The sequence below is a fragment of the Gymnodraco acuticeps genome, unplaced genomic scaffold, assembly GCF_902827175.1.
Source record: "Gymnodraco acuticeps unplaced genomic scaffold, fGymAcu1.1, whole genome shotgun sequence".
NCBI lineage: Eukaryota > Metazoa > Chordata > Actinopteri > Perciformes > Bathydraconidae > Gymnodraco > Gymnodraco acuticeps.
The window spans coordinates 754,506-774,345 of record NW_022990368.1 but is presented as its reverse complement, the minus strand read 5'-3'; the positions used below and the strand labels follow the sequence as shown (position 1 = coordinate 774,345).

Genomic DNA, 19,840 nt, shown 5'->3' with positions numbered 1-19,840 from the left:
CTTGAGTAGAGTACATTCACTGTAAGCACTGTAAGCAAATTAATTATCATTAATTACTTGCATTGTCTGCTCTCATTTGTTTTGTTTTGTCTCCGTCATATTGTGTCCCTTTTGGTTTGATCTATATTCATTTTCTAATGTTATAAGATTCTATGTTTTAATGTTTTAACTGGTGATCGTCCGCATCACATTGTTTTGTAAAGATTTCTTGCATTTCATGTGCTACTTTGCACTATTCTTGCCTGCTTTTAATACAAAATCTTGTTAAACTGCTTTATGTTTTTCACCGACCCTCTCCTGTAAACAGATTACAGGACCAAGAGTATAGAATACAGGACTACAACTTGAATTACATTTCAAAGATGAAGTAAACAAGCATTTGTTCATATGATGCACATCTCATTATACATTTGTCACTTCATTGTGTTTTTGAAGTATTTGCCCCAGTAACACATCTGCCAGAGAAAACATCACCAATCTGCATTTTTCAGAAATGTGAGGCTTAGCAGACTTTTACATTATTCATCACATTTGAACTGTTTATCATGCAGTTAATGACCACAATATGTAATTTATTAATTCAAAGGTCTACCAGAATTTCTATTTCAAAGTTGACAAATGCTTTCATTCACTCAATTTAAGATCCAAATTAGAGAAACATTTGACTGATGTATAGAAAAATCTTCTTTAATTGTTGGTATTTGTTTCATAATGCATGTAAAACACTTTGTCCATCTTTGGATGATGGAGGTTGTTGCAGATAGTGGTCCAGTTACACAGCTGCATTACTGAAACAGAAACTTCAATATTCTCTGGGTATGAATCGTGTTAGTGACATTTTTGCGATCATGCACCATCAACCACTGAAGCGGACCAAAATACTCGACACAGTTTTATATATAAATGCATTTATTTAAGTTAATCATTTCTCCTCATTCAAAGTTGAATTTCTGCAGAATCTATAAAACAGGGGACAGTTAGAAGCGCTGTACAGTCTGACAACAAAACTAGGAACCGCGGCTGAGTACACTGTGTATATATGTACATACTGTACACACACTGATGTAGGTATATACAAAAATATACACTTTTACATGTTTCTTGCCATAACACCCACCACTGTCCTCCAATGAAGCCACACTCCTCTTAGAAAACACATCATCACCCCTGTAGTTCATTGATTACTGTTGCACCTTATATCTTTCATGGTTGAAGGGAAGAGTATTTTGTCCAAAGCCCCTCTCATGTCTGGACTCACACACACTGTGACTGAAACTGGTAGCAAAAGATGGGAAGCTTAAGCAGTCCTGAGCTGGATGTCTCCGCAGGGCTTTCACTTATCAGAGTGGACTCTTCTGTAAATCCTAAAAGAGGATTTAAGGTGGGCTGAGGAAGAATCATGAAATTACCCTGCTTCCCATTTGAGGTAAAAGGCTGAGAGAACACAGAGCTCACCTTCATACCTGTTAATATCAAGCCATTAATTGTTCACCAAACACAGTATGAATAAAGTCCTACTTGCTCAGGTGGGGAAATGCTCTTGTTCACTGACTGGTGATCAGTTATACACCTCCTTTTAAAGAAATACTAAAACCTTTTACTATGAATAATTCAGCCCATGTTAACACAGCTCCCATTTATTACAATTAATCAAGAAATGTCTCTGTATTTTGATTCTGCTTTCACCGTTGAGGCATTTGAGAAAAATGGTGGTGATTAATTTATGTACGTATCAATTTTGTGGGTGAAGTATTTTCTAATAATACATGTCTACAATATTGACAACATTCGTTCTCCTTTAGAATTTAGCTTTAAGCTAACACACAGAGTTAGTTCTGCCACAACAGACTTTTTGAAGACACATCTAAAAGACATGAAACATTTGCAACCTGTGTCCATTATAAGACCAACACCATCATCATCTTAGAGACGTACCCGCCCCAGTGTGTCCTGCAGGTCTGACTGGGACTAGGAAGAAGAATGAGATACACAACATATACCACCTGCAATTTGCATTCAGTTCTTTGCGACAGCATTTCCAATGACTTTTACCTCTTCTCATTCTTCCTCATACAGAGAAAATAGGAAGGAAAACGTTGGCACATAGTGCTAAAGATGTAAACATTGAATAATCCAATCAAAATTCGTAGAACAAACAAATAAAATAGCATTCTTTCATCTTCACAAGAATAAGACTGGTTTTTCAAAGAAAAGGCTTCAAACAACATATCTGAACAGTTGTAACAGACAGCATTACCAACCTCTCTCTGGGGTTAGCAGTTAGATTCTCACGCCTGTTAAGTTTGTACTAGCTGGCCATTTTATTAGGGCTTGATTCAAACTTTAATAATAGAAACAAGCTGAAGAAAATTTGATTAAGAAAAATCTTGGAATGTCCCCGTTGGTGCATTGTGCATCAGAAGTTTAATACCTTTAGTCCCTTTTTGTATAGCTGTTATCCACAATAGAGGGCGCTATACACCATTAAAAACCTCGGCATTTTATCCTCACAACATAGGACAAGGGCCAGATGCTTTGACAATGAATAGCTCAGAGTTTTGGGTTCTTATAGTGAACATAATTTAAGACTTTTGTACGTAGTTTCTGAGGATTTCCACACAATTTGTAGTCAAAAGATACTAAATGTGGGGGCTACAACATATGTATCTACCCCATTACAGAATTAAAACCTGAGGCACTGTTGTAATACACATAAAGGAGATGTTAAGGAACAACTGATTATAAGATATATATTTTTTACTTTAATTTCTATTAGTTCTTCAATATTACAGTTATTGATTTGCAACAATCTTCTACTTAATCTGAATTTAAGACATAACAGGAGCGGTAAATCCACCTGCTGCTCAACACAAAAATAAACGGAAACCTTAAATCAGACTTGGGGCCATTGAGCCTGGTCACCATAGCAACAGAAACCGTTCCTCACATCTAGTCACAGCTCAATCTCGCAGCACAATGCAGCGACACGTCAAGTCTAAGGATATGATTTTGAATCCAACTGCAGTCTGATCTGACCTTCACTTCGCCCCTCACTCTGTCTACAGTCGTGTGAATGTTGAACACAAGGTAAACATCCGGTACAAGGAACAAAATGGTAGAAAGCAAACAATGGGATGGAAACGGAGGATGGAAAAGAACCAGACAACCCAGTAAACATGAGCAGCTGTCTTTGTCTGTTACTGTAACACAGTAAAACAAAAATCAAGAGAACGGATGTGAAAATGAGAGAGGGATACAGAGAGGATATTTGACATTAAAACAACACTTGAGGATGCAACCTCTTTCTAGAATAAACTAGTAAATAGTTGATTATAGGCAATTTGTGTTGTACCGTATGCTTAAAGATGTTTTGTGTTCATGTTGCCTTGAAGCTGCCAAGTGATGTGTCACTCTGAATTTTTGTATTTTGTAATTGTACCTTCATGACTCATCAGTGACTAACAGTACAGAGAAGCATAGCAGCTAAGAGGAACCTGTGTTGAAGGCGAGGAGAGACTATTGTTGCAAAGATGCAAAACAGGCGTCAGGTAATGGATTAGCACACAGATGTATGAACTGTAACTGGCATCCGTAACACTATCAGGTAACAAAAGATGAAGATGTGGCACAATGCGGTTCGGGGACACCGAAATCTTGTTCCTCAGAATAAAGGAGCTCATAAATATCAATCAAAATAAAGAAAAGGTGTTCTCATCTCGTCCTGCTTGTGCAATCAGAAAGATCTGCTCACCTCCAGCAGAACAGAGTGGGGGGACAAACAGTAAAACCTTGTTTATTGCAGATCCAAACCTCAGAACAGATGGCTCATCTAACAGGCACAATGAAGGAAAGAAAGACATGTTGATGGAGACACTACCGACCGACTGTAAGTGTGGGAGCTGGCTGGTGATACATGCAGCTAAGAACACACGCACATTTCGTACAGTTTGACTAGTCAGGAAACCTCTATCTTTTTGCATTAAAAACTGTTCTGGAGGCTGGAATAAGCAACGTTTTACTTTGTCAATGTCTGCCACACATTAGTGTTTCCTTCTATTGCCGGACAAGAGCAGGCAGGTGTGTGTTGAAATCAGGTAAAAAACCCATCTCAGTTGGGAAGATATCTGCTTGTGGTAATATTATAGATAAATGTCGGTAATACCTTTGCAGCCAAAACCAGTTGGTAAAACTGCAACATGAAATCCAGGTGGGTGTGACAGTAAACATCCCTAAATGGCAATATTAGACACAAAGAAAATGATCTGTGCAGGAAAGGAGATGTATAAATTAAGCGGCTCCACAGGGAGCAGTTAGAGAGCAGCGAGAGCTTGTGAAGAAAAACCCTTTTAATCAAAGTTCTTGTATTCCTGAAACAAAAACATCCATTCAAAATTTGGTTCCATTATTTGTGTGACAAAAGAAGAGTGTTAAGAGAGTTGTTTTTTTAAAGAGACATAATGGGGTAGACATGAAGATGCTGCGGCAGCCAGTGCGGCAGCCCGACGACAAACAGTAAATCCTGAGGGGTGGCTTCAAGACACTTCCTGGTTTCGGTTTTGAACTTCCGACCAAACCAAACCAGTTTCAGGCCCCGACCAAAGCAGAGAAGCTTCTCCCTTAACACCCTTCCCCTTTCCCCAAGACCCAATCTGCAGAAGAAACTGTGTAGAAACCAAAGCAGAACACACAGCTTCTTCTCTCCACTGTGGCTCTCTTTCCTCCAATGATCCTGTGAACTAATGACAAGATGAAAAGCTCAAGGAGTTGAGTCCATTTCCAGCCTTCATATCACTCTACACCCAGACCTCAACATGAAGCCTCCACCTGCCTTTACAGGCTCCGGCTCGGTGTGGTGAGACAGAGAGAAAGCCCAAAGGAACAACAACATTAATGTCACCTTCCTTTAAGAAAAAGAAAAAAAGAGTTCCTGTGAAACCTCCGCGGAGAGTTACCGGCAATCAATAAAAAATATCAATAATAATGTAATTACAAAGTAAAAACAGTTCTACCTCACCTGCATTAAAGAACGTAAAATAACAACATTTGCTTCTGGAACCATCAATGAAAAAACACTGAGGTATGTAGTTTGAATGGAAAGTCGCTCCATCGCTTTTATCCTCATAATGATCATCATTTTCACCTTTCATCCAACAAATACAGTCCGTTTCCTGTTTACTCCAGCAACGTCTACAAGCCCCTCCCCTGGTGGGTTTGGCTCTTTTGGGAGGGGTGAGGGTGGGGGAGAGGTGTATAGACTTGCTGCACCTCCGAGGAGCGAGAGGGATCCGTTTATCCATCCAGAGTCTTTTTCCATCTCTTAATCCGTGTCTCAGAGTCTGTTGGTGTCTCTATCAAACATCCAGCTCTTCCCAGGGTCCGCAGCCCCCCCCTATGATTGTAGATTGAGGGTGAACTTCCACTGCTGGTTGAGGCTCGGGCTGCAGACCTCCACCGTGAGGCCCCCCATCCTGGCATTGCGGCTGTCCAGGCAGAGGTTGCTACCCACGTGACGAAGCTTCGAGTTGGACTCAATCTGCTCCCATTTCTGCTGAGACACAACAATGTTTCAATTATTTATTATTAATTAATCCTCATTTAACTAGAATATATTGAGATTCTGAATTCTTGTCAAGACTTCAGCATAAAAGGTTTCACATAAAATAAACAAACATGATGTGCATTCAGAGGTAAAAAAATCCGTAACCTCGTTTTTGTAACCTTACATGCTTATGAATAAATCTACCTTAAAAGCATTTTCATCAAAGATATAGAAGATGAAACGGTCAAAGGGTTATTCATTTCTAAAGAGTAAACACTTTTTACCAATATTTCCCTGGCATCATAGAAATCTCTACAGACAATCACACAAAACATTGCACATCATCCTTAAAACCGTAAGCAGCAAGGTGAGAGCTACTGATAGTTATATATGTCAGTAGAGATCATACATAGAGGCAGTTTGTGTTATAATATATGATGTATGTAAAAGTGCAATAATATGCATTCGATGTTCTTATATTACCGTGTTTACCTGTCGGCTGTCGTTCTCTCGACAGCCCTGTAGTTTGATGAGGGAGCCGGCCGTGCGCTCCACCACGGTCAGACACAGGTCCATGTGCTTCACAGACTTATCCTTGGTCAGGGCCCACTCCTTTGGATTATACAAATTAATTTAATTAAAACTATAGTTTGATACACATTCGAACACTGGAGTTAAGGATGTTCTGAGCAATTCATTTTATATTGAGCATTGGCTAATATCATGTTGATATGATGTTTTATCTTATAACTTTATACACAGTATACGTTGAAGTACTGTACATCAAGGTAATCAAAAAAAAAATCAGTAAGAACGCTCAGTAAGAAACCTTTTCCAAAAAAAAAAACATTTCTTTCAATGTTCTCTAAGTATTTCAACTTTTTTTAAATTAAAAAAGAAATAAAAAGGAACGTTGTTGCTGTGTTATGGATGTGCTTTGCAGATCTAACAAACAACAACGTGTCATAGTGCTGGTGGAGTTAGACTTTATTTCAGTGTCTGCATGTCATCACAGGGAGATTTATGCCAAAAGAACCATAATGTTGTTTACATATCTAAAAAAAAGAGTGGCAACTTATTATGAGAACATTTGAGACTGTACAATTTAATTTGATGTCAAGTGGCAATTTTTGCAAAATGATGTTAGTAAACCAGACCTGAGAAAACAATGGGTATGTTACACTTGTTAAAATTGGCTTCCGGATGCATGTTGGCTTTACATCGTCATGGGACGCTGTATGCATCAGACAAGTGTGCAAAGTAGTGAGGTAGAGTGTGAGTTAAAAAAGTGCATATTGTGCAGGGTCACTGAAAGACCAACATTGAATCCCATACCATATCCCCTCTTCTTTCACCACCAGTGTCACCAGCTGCCACCGTGGGGCTTTAAAACAAAGAAACTGACATGCTGACCTGTGTGTGTCGTCGTAGTAACGCTACCTGGTTTCCTCCGGCGTTGTGGCATTCGTAGACGCCCACCACGCCGTCAGCAAAGTGGCCCAGAGTGTCCAGACAGTTTCCTCCCTGCTGCAGCGCTCCGAACGCGATGTCCTGGTGGTCCGGGACACTGAACACACACAGACACCGTGTTGTTAAATATTTCCCCTCATCATGTTTGTATCAAATCTAAGACATTAAGTAGGGTGTGAATCGTTTGGTTTCTCACGATTTAATTCGATTCTTGGGGTCACGATTGGATTCAAAACGATTCTGCACTCTGTACATAGGGTTGCTAATTTCATCTACTCCAGTCCGCTGTGCTCTAATAAAGGGCGGTGGGCAAATGATAACATGGAGGCAGAGTAAAGTGTGTAAAGGATTATGTTTTTAATACTTAAAAAGATATTTAAACTGAGTGCAGTATAACAATACAGCAAACCTGAAACAAAGAGGTACCATTTCGTTAAGGTACACTTCTTACTAGAATGTTTTTTACTGACTTCAAGAAAAAAAAGGTTTATGCTAAAAAATATATAAATGATGCCTGTTAAATTAAAACAACTCATTGGCTTAGGCTAGCTGCCCTTTTGGGGCCAATTTAGAAAATGAATTGTATACAAAACAACATTTTTAGTCACACTGACATGATAAGTTTCCTTAAAATTGTTATTTTGTGTTTTTTTTTAACCAATCACACAGTTCTATTTGAGAAAACTTCGCTTTGGTGTGTAGGATCACTATCGAAATCCTAGAAGATAGGAATCTCTATTCTTTCATGATTTTATTTTTTTCACCCACCCCAAATATTAAGGATTTATTATATAAAAGTAAATAGTGTAAACTAACACTAAAGATAAGAAAAGCAGTTTGAGTTAAATAAGGTGAGCAATTTTATTCTAAAGTATAGGATAATATAACCTTGTTGCATCTGAAATTATTCAAATTTAGATCTGTGATATTTATACATAATTAATATCATTCCTGAGAGTGACAAATTGCAAACCTGACACAATGTAATAATGGGCCTGAGTCATAATTGCTAGTCTGAGTTAGTCATTAGTGTCATCACAGATCCTAGAGAGCTTTATTCAAGTATGAAACCTTAGCTGGCAGCACAGAGGAGATCACAGTCATACCGATACTGCTGGCAGAGCTGCGGTTTCTTACCAACTGAGTTCTTGTCATACTGAAACTGCCACTCAGAAGTTTTGTTAAATTTCATTAAGTTCTTATTACGTAATATTATATCTATACCCCTATCATATTTCATCGAAAAAAGCTCCAATTCTCTTACCGTAGTTCCGGGTAGACATTGTCCAGGTACCATTTAAATGGTTTGCATCCTAATCTCTTCTTCATCTCCATACGACTCTGGATACTGAGAGAGAGAGAGAGAGAGAGAGAGAGAGAGAGAGAGGAGAGAGGAGAGAGAGAGAGAGAGAGATAGAGAGAGAGAGAGAGAGAGAGAGAGAGAGAGAGAGAGAGAGAGAGAGAGAGAGAGAGAATTAGAGGTTTGATCTAACTGTCTCTCAAAACATTTATTAAATCTAAGACACTCTGTGAAGGCAGATAACAGAGGCATCCGGCACAGAAAATAACTGCTTACAGCTGCTCTGTATGGATGTGAGTACTTATTGTTGTGCTGCACAGAACAAAAGTCAGCTAGTTTACAGATAAAGTGAAATAAAGTAGCAGAAAATACCATACAATTGATGAATTCAAAAATACAGTTGCATGACATGTATAAAACCTATATAACAAGCCTGTTTGATATATAAATAAATCCCTATTTCATGGGTCCTTGCTCCTTTTTACAAATGCATTGTGTGACCATCGTTACAGTAATCCCTTCTGCATGTCAAATAATAAAGCAGTCTTTTGGCCCTCTTTAACCCACATTAACTTTCTGTCATATATTTTACAGCTGACATACTGCTGATTGGCAATCCAATTAATCTGCCCATCACATGGCTGCCTTTGTAATTTCACGATCTTGTTACATTACGCCCTCTGCCTCCTGTAGGGCTCGCTCTTCGTGGTACTTACTTTCCATAGGGGACGTTTCTCGCTGAGGGGACGGCAGCGTAGTAAAAGTTTTTATACTCATCCATCCACACCTCTGCTGCTCTCCTCGTGTTCCTGAGAGAGACGAGAGGCAAGAAAATGAGGGACGGATGACGGACAAGGAGAAAATGGGGAGAGGTGTGACGGGAGACAAAAAAACGAGGGCAAGGGAGGAAAATAAGGTTGGAGGAGGAAATCAAAACAGAGAGTGATAGAAAAAGAACATCAGACAGAGGATTGAAGAAAGGGGGCAGATAGATTTAGTGAGTGTGTGTGGTCAAGCAGCAAAGTGTTCAAACGACAATTGGTCAGATTTCCATTTTCTGTTCATAATAAAACCCAGTTCTGTCGGACCATGTGTCAGCAGGAGTCAGAATAAAACTCAACTTGATCATATTCTTTCCAAAACTGTGGTTTAAAAATTCCCTGGGTTTCCCCTCAGATAAAAGTGAGACAGCCCTGGATTTCTTTGATAGTGAGAGTAGTTGATACTGAAGAAAAACATGATTCACAGAGAAGTTGGGGAGTTATAAGGAGCATCGGTTTTCTAAGCAGATGTATGGTTGAATTTTTTGCCCTAAAAATACTGAATATAAGAATATGTCATAATATAAATCATGCATGTGCTCATTGTTGAAAAGAGAGATAGTTAAATAAACCAGACTGCAAGAATAAAGTTACATTGAGGCAAGTAAACACTCGTATACAAATATGCAAATGTTTCCAATGAAGTAGGATTACCGAGTTGGCAAAACTCAGTGGCGAACCGTGTATCACAACTGGACCTTCTATAGACACCAACACCCCCACACACACACACACACACACACACACACACACACACACACACACACACACACACACACACACACACACACACAACACACACACACACACACACACACACACACACACACACACACACACACACACACACACACACACACACACACACACACACACACACACACACACACACACACACACACACACACACACACACACACACACACCACACACACACACACACACACACACACACACCACACACACACACACACACACACACACACACACCCCCACCCCCCCCCCCGCCGTCTAAAAAAACCTCCTGCGTATAATGTCCGTCTTTTCACTGAATTGTCGTCTTGAAAAGGGTACTCACAACGATTCCGCAACAACATCATCTTCACCTGTTGCACTTGCCATTTCAACGTTAAAAACAATAAAACGGCATGAATTGCTTCGTCGCATTCATTCTAAATCCTCTGTCTCGAGCCAGTTAACTAGCGGGCCTTCTAGAGCAGGCATTCCCAACTTTGCCATGCCAAGGTCCCCCATATAGCATTATCCTCTGTTGCAATTTTTTTTTTTTTATGATGTGTACAAGTGCCTTGCGATGGAGCATGCATGCGTTGCCACTACATTTGGGGCCTTCTGCATGATCAAAGCTGTCACTCCGCTTTGTTTGCCTGTCATAGCCCCACTGACCCACCTGAACACACACCCACACAACGAGACCAGTCAAGTCCATTTGAGATGATGTACTCATCTAAAACTTGGAAAATGTCTCTTCCTGTGGTCCTACCTTCCAGTGCTTTGCAAAATAATATTTCCTCAACAAAGTTGTCTTTTTAAATAAATCTGATGTATGCAAGCAATTCTGCGACATATACATAATTCTGCGACTCTAATCCAGCTGCAGAGCGAAATATTCACTAGCTCTCACTTGCTCCAAAAGCTGAGCAGATTTTCACTCTCAGTAGCAGCAGATCGATTCTGATTGGCTTGAAGGGCGGTCGTGTGATTTAAAAGAAATTAAAAGATTGGCATCAAAGGACACATAGATTGATAGATATGCAGTTATTAATAACATCGAACAATTTTTTTTTTAAAATGCAACTTTAAAAAAATAAAAATTCCCTTTTCCCTCAAACTTTGCGTGACCCCCATGGCGCCCGGGGCCCCCACTTTGAGAAACACTGTTCTAGAGTACCCTGGAACCGAGGGAAACTCTGAAAGAATACGCCCATTGGCTATAAATCAATATATGATTGGTTGATCAAACTGTCAGTCCAAACGTGCGCTCTCATTCAGTGCAACGGCCAGGGCATTCGATCAAGGATGTAGAATACCTTGGTTGAAGGATATTCTACCCAGAGACCCAGAACAAGATCTGATTGGTTGCTTTCTTTTCTAACACAAAACCACTGAAATGCGTAGAGCATGGTCCGAGAAGGACAAACAAATCAACGTAACACTGTAATATTACAGATCAACAACACAGATACGATTCTCATTTATTCATTTTATATACATTTTATTTATATAATTAAATCGATTTTTTGTTTGTTTGATCTGAGTGTTCCAGGGTATTCTCTGAATACCTTGAAGGCCCTGACGGTTCGCCACTGGCAAAACTGAGCCAAAACCAGAACAGCTCTTCAGTCCGTGTGCCTCATTTAGAAAAGGATATTCACTCAGCACTGTGAACACACTGTTGGTTTAACTGAGCTGTTTAAAATTCATTAGAGCTGAAACAATTATTTGCTTAATCTATTGATTGGCAGTATATTTAATTAAAAACTAATGGGTAAATGTCCCAGTTTTTTAAGTAAATAACATTTTTTCTTCCAGCTTCTTAATTGTGGGGTTTAATGCTTTTCTATCTTTAGTGACAGTAAACTGAACATCTCTTGTCGTACAAAACAAGCTATCCAAAGACGTCTCCTTTGGTTTAAGTACATTGTCAACGTTAATTCAACAAAGTTATGGTCAGATTAATGCATGTGGAAGATAATTGTTAGTTACAGGCCTTAACTTCAAAACAGTGCATCATGAGACAGGCCCTAACTGAGAGTCAAAATACATTTGATGAAGATGTGACAAGACTGAAAACAGGTCCTATGATTCATCAAATAAAGACACATCCTGTTCCAGACACATACACACCTTACGTACTTGTGAAACTTTAAAGTGGCATTGTGGTGACACCAGTTAAGGGAAAGCTTCCTTCATTGCTTTCGTCTGTAAGACTGGCTACAGTGTATTCGACAGGAAATGTGTCTCATATATCTCTTTGAAACAGAGAAGAAGAGTTTTCTCTTTTTTCTAAAAGCCACATTCTTCCTGTAGCAGTCAGGCTGTGTAGACCCACCACGGCCCCCTCGTACACCACCACACAATACGGACTGTTGACATATTGTGCAATATACAGTAAACCCCTGTTTGTGATTGTACGGTTCTATTATGACTATGTAAAATACATCTTGTCATAAATGATCGCAATACTTTAATATGCTATTTATCTCAATTAGTTTAAGTTAAATTGCTCCTACAAATCTGTTTTAGCCATGGTTGTCTACTTATTGACTTATTTCTCTCTATTTTAAGGCTAATGTCTGCCTATCTTACATTTGTTGTATTATAGCACGCTTTCTTTTACCTGCTATGCCACTTTTGCTGTAACACTGTACATTTCCCCGCTGTGGATCTGAAGATCAGGGAATTAGATTTCAGATGGTGGAGGTGAAATCCAATCCATATTTTTTTCCGTTACAATTGACAACAAGCATCTTAGCTTGCCTTATGCAGAAATCTGTGTATTCATCCTGATCAACATGCAGCCCAGGAACATAGTTTGGACAGAGGACTCGTAGGGAACTCTATGCGGCGTCAAGACTGTCTTTCCTTTTCATGATTGTACACTTAGATATTGTAGTTTAGATAGAAATGCTGCTCCCAGAACAATTATAAACCCATCTGAGCAGGCGCTGTCTCGAGGCTCCCCAGGGAGGCTGCCTCAGTACAGTGAAGCTGCTCTGCATTGTTGAGGCTGATACAAGAGAACACCACTGCACCCAGCAATAAATAATTTATAATTTTGAAAGTTTGGAAAAGGTTATGCAACTACTTTGAGAAATGTGGAGTTGAGGTCCACAGAAAGCCTCTGGGCTGAGATGGCAGAGACAGCTTGTTATAGTCAGCTCTGAAACTGTTGAGTTCCTTCAGATCCACTGCAGTCTTCACTTTCTATTTCATCCAGCTCCACATCCATTCACAATTTATAAGGACTACCCCAGTTTTATACCATTATTACGAGGTCAGTGCTTTTCACTTGAGCACTGTTTGATTCTCTTCTATCTAGAGCATTCCTTATGGTCATGCCATCAGAAAACATTTAGTCATTTTCATCTGTGGCTGGCATCACAAATATCACTTCATCAGCATCTTAGACTTAAAAAGGGAACATTCTGCATGCTTAATTTTGGAGAAAAGACAGGCAGACAGACATATCAGCGAAGCAATTTACTGTTGTGGACGGGCAGGAGTTAAACAGTGTAAGCCACCTAAAAAAACAATATCAGTTTAGCTTTCTGCTATATTTAAAATATTTTCACCACTCTGACGTCAGACCCTTTCTAATTGGGGAGCTAAAGCCAATGGAGTTACTCCATTGACAAAAACTGCGATTTCACACCACAGAACACGGGAGATGTAAGTCTATTGCTGCCACAGTTGGTTAGTTACTTTGTGTTTCTTTACTTTTTTCAGAAGTTCAGAATCACACAAAAAAACGAACCAATCGAGGCAGCAGCAGTCAAGCAAATCCCTTGTTCTGCGAGGTGACATTAACTGTTTTGTGGAGAGTGACGTTTTGCTGCTGCCCTTGTCCATTGCAGGACAACCTTTTACCTCGGTTTGTTAATCCTGTCTGTTACTCCAAACTAGGGGCATGCCTGCTGCCATCTTCTGTATGTAATATACTAACTTTGGTACCTCAAACAACCCCATTTCAAAACCTTCGAACTATCCCTTTAAGACTAGCCCAAAAACACTCTGCGTAGTTGATCTATTATGCCCTTCATTACTTGTGATACGTACTTCATTGGGCACACCAGAGAAACCACAGCTATGAATTCCCTGTTATCTTTGTGTTAAAGTTCTTTATCAGTGGGTTTGTCGGGCTCGTTTCCAAGGGTTGTTACTTGTGGTTGGAGACTGTAATAAAGGACAGATGCATATCTTCCCTTGTATCATGTTTCCCATTACTGATGCTCACCGATAATGTTATCACATTTATCAAAGCTCTAAAGGGAATCGCATGCAAGAACAGCTCTGCTATATTTAAGAAGAACATTCCTTTCTAGTCTGTAACCAATTTTCCATGTGATTACTTTTTAATTGTTTTTTAATTGCTGGTGCTTGGTTTTAATTATCCAACACTGGTTTGAGTCTCAAAGCTGGAATACAAATCCATTATGTATGTTTCAGTGTTTACAGAAAAACGGATATAGTGTGAGCATAAAGAGAGGTCTAGAAAGAGTTGTTTGGGGCGATTGATATAAATAATATCCATGAAAACGATGATTACAATATATATTCCAAACCAGAAATAAAACATTGGTAGAGCTGTGCTATATCCACTAACTGTAATTAGATTGGAATAGATGCTATTTGAGGTTATTATGAATATTGTAATATTATGGTGCAGCTTGTTGAGAAAAGGTCCTTTTAGTAGCTGTTCTGGAGCTTTTCTGATCCCTTAACACGATATTCCTCAGAGTTTACCCTCCAGGCATATCAAATAGTTTGACATATTTGGAAATTAACATTTTTGTCATTCAATCCACCAAGCCAGCGATTAGTAGACATCTCACATTACCTGCTGAGCTGCCCAATAATTATCCAAAGACTAGCAGGGGTCATGACCTTTTTCTTTTTCCTACAGCTCACTGTCTCGCTAATATCACTAATACAGGACACATGCATTCATCATAAACATACCTCTCATTCCAACCCAATGCACAAATCTACACAACATTAAGTATACAAAGCGTAATGAAGATCTTATGGCTCATTAAAGGACAGCAAAATGTATCCAGTGTATTTGAGAACTGGCAGCAATGCGTGGGTGTGAATGGGACTAATTGTTGTTCAGTAATCTAATGAAAGAATTCGACTTTGGTTTGAGCCTTGGTGGTTAATTAATGTTCATTAACCTCCATCGTGTGTGTGTGTGTGTGTGTGTGTGTGTGTGTGTGTGTGTGTGTGTGTGTGTGTGTGTGTGTGTGTGTGTGTGTGTGTGTGTGTGTGTGTGTTAGTTACTTTGCAAACACAGTCCCACTGCCTCCGGGGAAGGTGTATGGATGTTGTTTTCTGAAGACGTGCCCAACTCTGCTGCAGGGGATGATCTCAAGACTGCCACCACACTGCCACACCCGAAATGAGATCTCTGAAACACACACACACACACATGTCAAAACACACACATGTCAAACATGTGTTCCAACCAACTGTTTCCAGGTTATTTTAATGAACAGCATGTAAGCAGCGTTGTGGTGTTGTCTGCACCTCATTAATGTTTGCAGAGTGTTGACTTTGTCAGAGTCCCGCTTGAACATTGTCTGCGTCTGATTAAATGTTCTCTGACCATGATCTCAAGGAAACCAGAATCTGAATTCTCAAAGCCGCTCTGAATCATTGTGCCGTCTTGAGAGAAGAATGACAAAGACAAAGGCCACGGGGAGATGCAGTTGTTGTCATCTCATTGTAATGGCTAGAAATTATCTGTATTGTGCGCACTATGGTTATTTCTCTCAATACAATCATTATCACAATGACACTCTAATTTCTAAGATTCACTGCAGTCTGAAATTACCTTCAAATGAAAAAAGGATTTTCTGTGCTCTTTATCCCGTTCTTAGTATGCAAACCCAACATAAGCTCATGTAGCGAGACATATCTATGAAGCTACTTCAGTACCAAACGAGAGCATAAATGTTGTTTTTCAACCGAAAAGTGTCAAATTTACAATGAACAGAACATTTGAGGAACTATGGTTTGACTTTAAAATGTTAACTGACTTTTTTTAAAACACAAAACTGACTTGCCCGTTTTTCTAGCCCCCAATTCTCTATGAGCTGCAGATTCATATTAGCTTACAGACATGTGATCTCTGGTATCAATCTCCTCATCTGCATTTCCAAAAAATGTCAAACTATTTACTGTTTCTGGCAAAACTCCTGACATGTCTGTCATCACCAGAGGCGGAAAGTCAGGGAGCGAGACAGTCATCAACAACACATTACAACAGAGAAGTACATGCATGCTAAACACTGACAGTGATAGTTTTCTTGCTCTACCTGCCACTTTTAATTACACTCCATTATGTGTTTTTGCTCCTGTCATTCACCTAGTAATATTTAATTTATTTAATATGTTTTATTCTTGTTTGTTGATTGTTATGTGTGTACCTGTCCACGGACTGCAGATGGGAATGAAATTGTAGCCATAATCTGGCATATAGCATCTTTTCTTTTTGAGATAAATGCATTTTCATACATGGTTATATATCATATAACCTATATTTTCCTCTAAAATGTATTACAGAATCACACATTAGATTTCCTAATCACCATTGTCTGTGGTTCTACAGTCTACACGCTCCACTGTGTACTGAATTTACATTTGCACTTTAGCAACACTCACCGAGGTTTTCTCCTCCCCATACGTCCATCATCATGTCGTACTTTCCCAGCAGCTCAAAGTAGTCCTTATCCATGACGAAAAGACCTCCTGCTATCATTGGAGTCCTGCAGGGGCAGAGGGCAGGAGGATGGAGAAAAGAGATTAGAAGTGGGGCGGAAGCTGGCAGACAAAGTGAGTCTGCCATTTAAACCCCTCGATGTCTGTGTGATAGTGTCCGCCTTACTTTATGGGGGCAATGGGGTTGCCTTGTCTGGCTCGTCTCTGCTCCAGAGTCATGTAGTCCCATTTAAACACCAAATTCCAGTCGAAACCTGCCGACATAAACACACACACACACACACACAGAGGGCAAAAGGACAACACTATTATTTGAGATAAAGTAGCACACAGCTAGTTATATAATTAGACCTGGCAGGTTCAATCAATCAATCAATCAATCAATCAATCAATGTTTATTTATATAGCCCAATATCACAAATGTTACATTTGTCTCAGTGGACTTTACAGTTTGTACAAAATATCAGTATGACAATACGACACCCTCTATCCTTAGACCCTCACATCGTACAAGGAAAAACTTCCGAAGAAAACCCACAGTTTAAAGGGAAAAATGGGAGAAACCTCAGGGAGAGCAACAGAGGAGGGATCCCTCTCCCAGGACGGACAGACGTGCAATAGATGCCGTGTGTAAATTGAAAAGATAATACATTTGCAACATAGGTAGGTAGGTTCAGGTCAGTTGACTGGATACAGCAGCAGTTCCTGATATCACATGTCTGTACTGTATGTGTTCATGTGTCAGCACAGAGAGAGAAACCTCTTAAACTCAACAATGTATAGTTTTGTCCTGATTTTGAACTATATACTATTATAGGATGCACATGCTGGGATAGGAGACAATTAAAGCACAGTCTTTCAACCGGTACATTACCTATGAACTGTATCGTAAAAATATGGCTTAAAATGTGATTAAAGATACATTTCTGTCGGCTTCTGACAAACAACCACAACATTGACACATGCTAAACATTAACATTTCTAGCAACCAAATTAAAGTGGGCGTAAAAATTACGTATTTCTCAAAATGCGTAGTTCACAATTTAACAAAAATATATATAGGTATAGACATTTTTACACATTTAAATGTGGATTTTAAATATCTTTCCACCAACTCTACCAACATAAGTATATTCCATACTCAGATTCTAGTATGCAGTGTGGAAAACAAAGTTTATTTCCAGGAGGAGTTAATCTAAACATGCTGGGTGTATCATTAGCGGAAGTGTTTGTCGTGTGTGTGTGAGACAGTCTGAAAACTGTTTATGAAGAAGCACACAGGATGCCAAGACCTCAACAGGTAGTGATGCTGCTAGTACCGAACATCAAGGGACATCGTGTGTGTGTGTGTGTGTGTGTGTGTGTGTGTGTGTGTGTGTGTGTGTGTGTGTGTGTGTGTGTGTGTGTGTGTGTGTGTGTGTGTGTGTGTGTGTGTGTGTAACTCTCTGCATGTGTACCGTACCTCCTTTCAGATCAGCCGAGGCTCCTACGTACTGGAAGTTGTCCATGTTGATGACATCGATGATAGGAGAAACGACTCTGCTTTTGTCCTGAGAAGGAAGTGTGAAGAAAAATAAATCCGTGAAACTTTTTCAGCTCTGAACGAACTTACAATGAGAATGACAAGAAATGTGTATAAATAAATCAAATCCAAGTCTACCAGGTTTTGTGTAGTTCAAAAGTAAATGACTCATATGTTTGGTTTTTCTTTCAGATATTTATCAGAGAACTGCAAGGAGAGCAGCTCTGCCTTCTCGACTTTAGGTCACTCCCACAGGAGTTTAGAGAAAAGAGGGTTTCTCAAGTGGCCAAAATGACAATTCCCAGAAACAAGCCTCAAGGTGCAGAGAGAGAGTTTGTTTGGTGTTGAAACCTTTTGATATGACTCATGAGGCTTCACCCACACAGATGGCATTGTTCCCTTTTTATTTCAAGTGATTCATTATTTAGAAGTGCAACTAAAACAAAGATAAGCAAAGTCAATTACTCTGACAGCAAATTGTTTTTGATTTGGCTCCACGCGTTTATTAACTAGGGAACGACAAAACACAGCGTTTGGGAGGATCAAACGCAGATCAGACTTTATTCAGTCATATCAGATAAATATTTAAACAACCTCCGTATTACCCACAGAGTCCCACTTCAGACTGAGATTACTATTCATCAAGAAACTCTGAAGTCATTACTAAAATACTTCAATTAAATAGCGACACAATGTTCATCTGTAATTGAGTTAAGGTTTATTCTGTTTGAGGATGTTTATTGTAGGGTTCTTTTTCAAGATCAAATAAACATGGTGGAAAACTGTATTGAGTCTTGAAATAAAAGACAACTATCATCGTCTATTATCGAGATAATAAGAGATAATGATATTCTGCCAATTTACAGAGGGGTCACATTCTGAAAAGGATTACTCTTTCTTTTTTTTACAGCATAAACCAAGTAAAGATCAACATCAGTATTTCATTTATCGTCTCACTGGCTTATATACTTTTTGACTTTAGCATGACATTTTAATCTAAACTGAATAAACATGTCAGATCAGAAAAAAGGGGAATGTGCATTTTTGAAGCTGTGAGATGGTACTTTTACTCTGAGAGTCCAAACATTCCTGTGTTATTGAAGTCATGCGCTCCTTGTTTTTCACATGAATGTTAACAAGACACTGACGGCCCGTCCACACAGCGGCTTTGGAAAAAGCTTGGAGGTGGACTTGTCTGAAGCTTGACCAACAACCAATCATATGAATCTCCCGCCCCTGACGCACAAGCAGCGGTTTGATTGGCTAGAGCTTGTACTGGCATATGATTGGCTGACGCTTCTGCCGAGGCTTAAAAAGTTGAACATTGCTCAACTTTTGCAGCCTGAAACGCCAGGAAAGCTCTGCTCGGCAAAAAGTGACGTCACCCCATTCAAAGTGAATGGGCAGAAGCGTTGGAAGAAGCTTCCAACGCCGCTGTGTGGACGGGCCGTGACTGACTGACGGCTGCAGGATGCTGCTGATCTCTGACCTCTGTGTGAAAAAGCTAATTCCGCTACAAATATTAATACAACTGAGCCCCTAGAGTCCCATAGGGTCATATTTGTGTTATCTTGCAAGTTAATTAATGTGTGCAGAAGATAACATAATATCACCTGACAGGACTTGGGGGCTTCGTAGGATAACATTATCAACATCAGTTCTGAGCACTGAGATACAGCACATAATTAAAACCGAGTCATTTTTGATTTGTTGGGTTGGTGTTTTCT

The 19,840-nt window shown here is 39.5% G+C and overlaps 1 protein-coding gene across 13 annotated transcripts in view; it reads right to left on the bottom strand.

Moving 5' to 3' along the window:
* Positions 1-891: 891 nt before the first annotated feature.
* The window catches only part of galnt2 (UDP-N-acetyl-alpha-D-galactosamine:polypeptide N-acetylgalactosaminyltransferase 2), a 61,848-nt gene continuing 42,899 nt past the window's right edge, over positions 892-19,840 (bottom strand). Inside the window, exons 8-17 of one of the 13 annotated variants that reach the window (XM_034224269.1) lie at positions 18,054-18,141; positions 16,758-16,845; positions 16,535-16,638; positions 15,152-15,278; positions 9,026-9,118; positions 8,274-8,357; positions 7,206-7,301; positions 6,953-7,106; positions 6,023-6,151; positions 892-5,548 (exon numbers count right to left, since the gene is read on the bottom strand). In XM_034224269.1, the coding sequence (XP_034080160.1) occupies positions 5,390-5,548; positions 6,023-6,151; positions 6,953-7,106; positions 7,206-7,301; positions 8,274-8,357; positions 9,026-9,118; positions 15,152-15,278; positions 16,535-16,638; positions 16,758-16,845; positions 18,054-18,141 (1,122 nt within the window). In that variant the 3' untranslated portion in view covers positions 892-5,389. The remainder of the gene's footprint in view (positions 5,549-6,022; positions 6,152-6,952; positions 7,107-7,205; positions 7,302-8,273; positions 8,358-9,025; positions 9,119-15,151; positions 15,279-16,534; positions 16,639-16,757; positions 16,846-18,053; positions 18,142-19,840) is intronic. The other 12 variants (XM_034224271.1, XM_034224270.1, XM_034224273.1 and 9 more) reach the window with 12 other exon arrangements.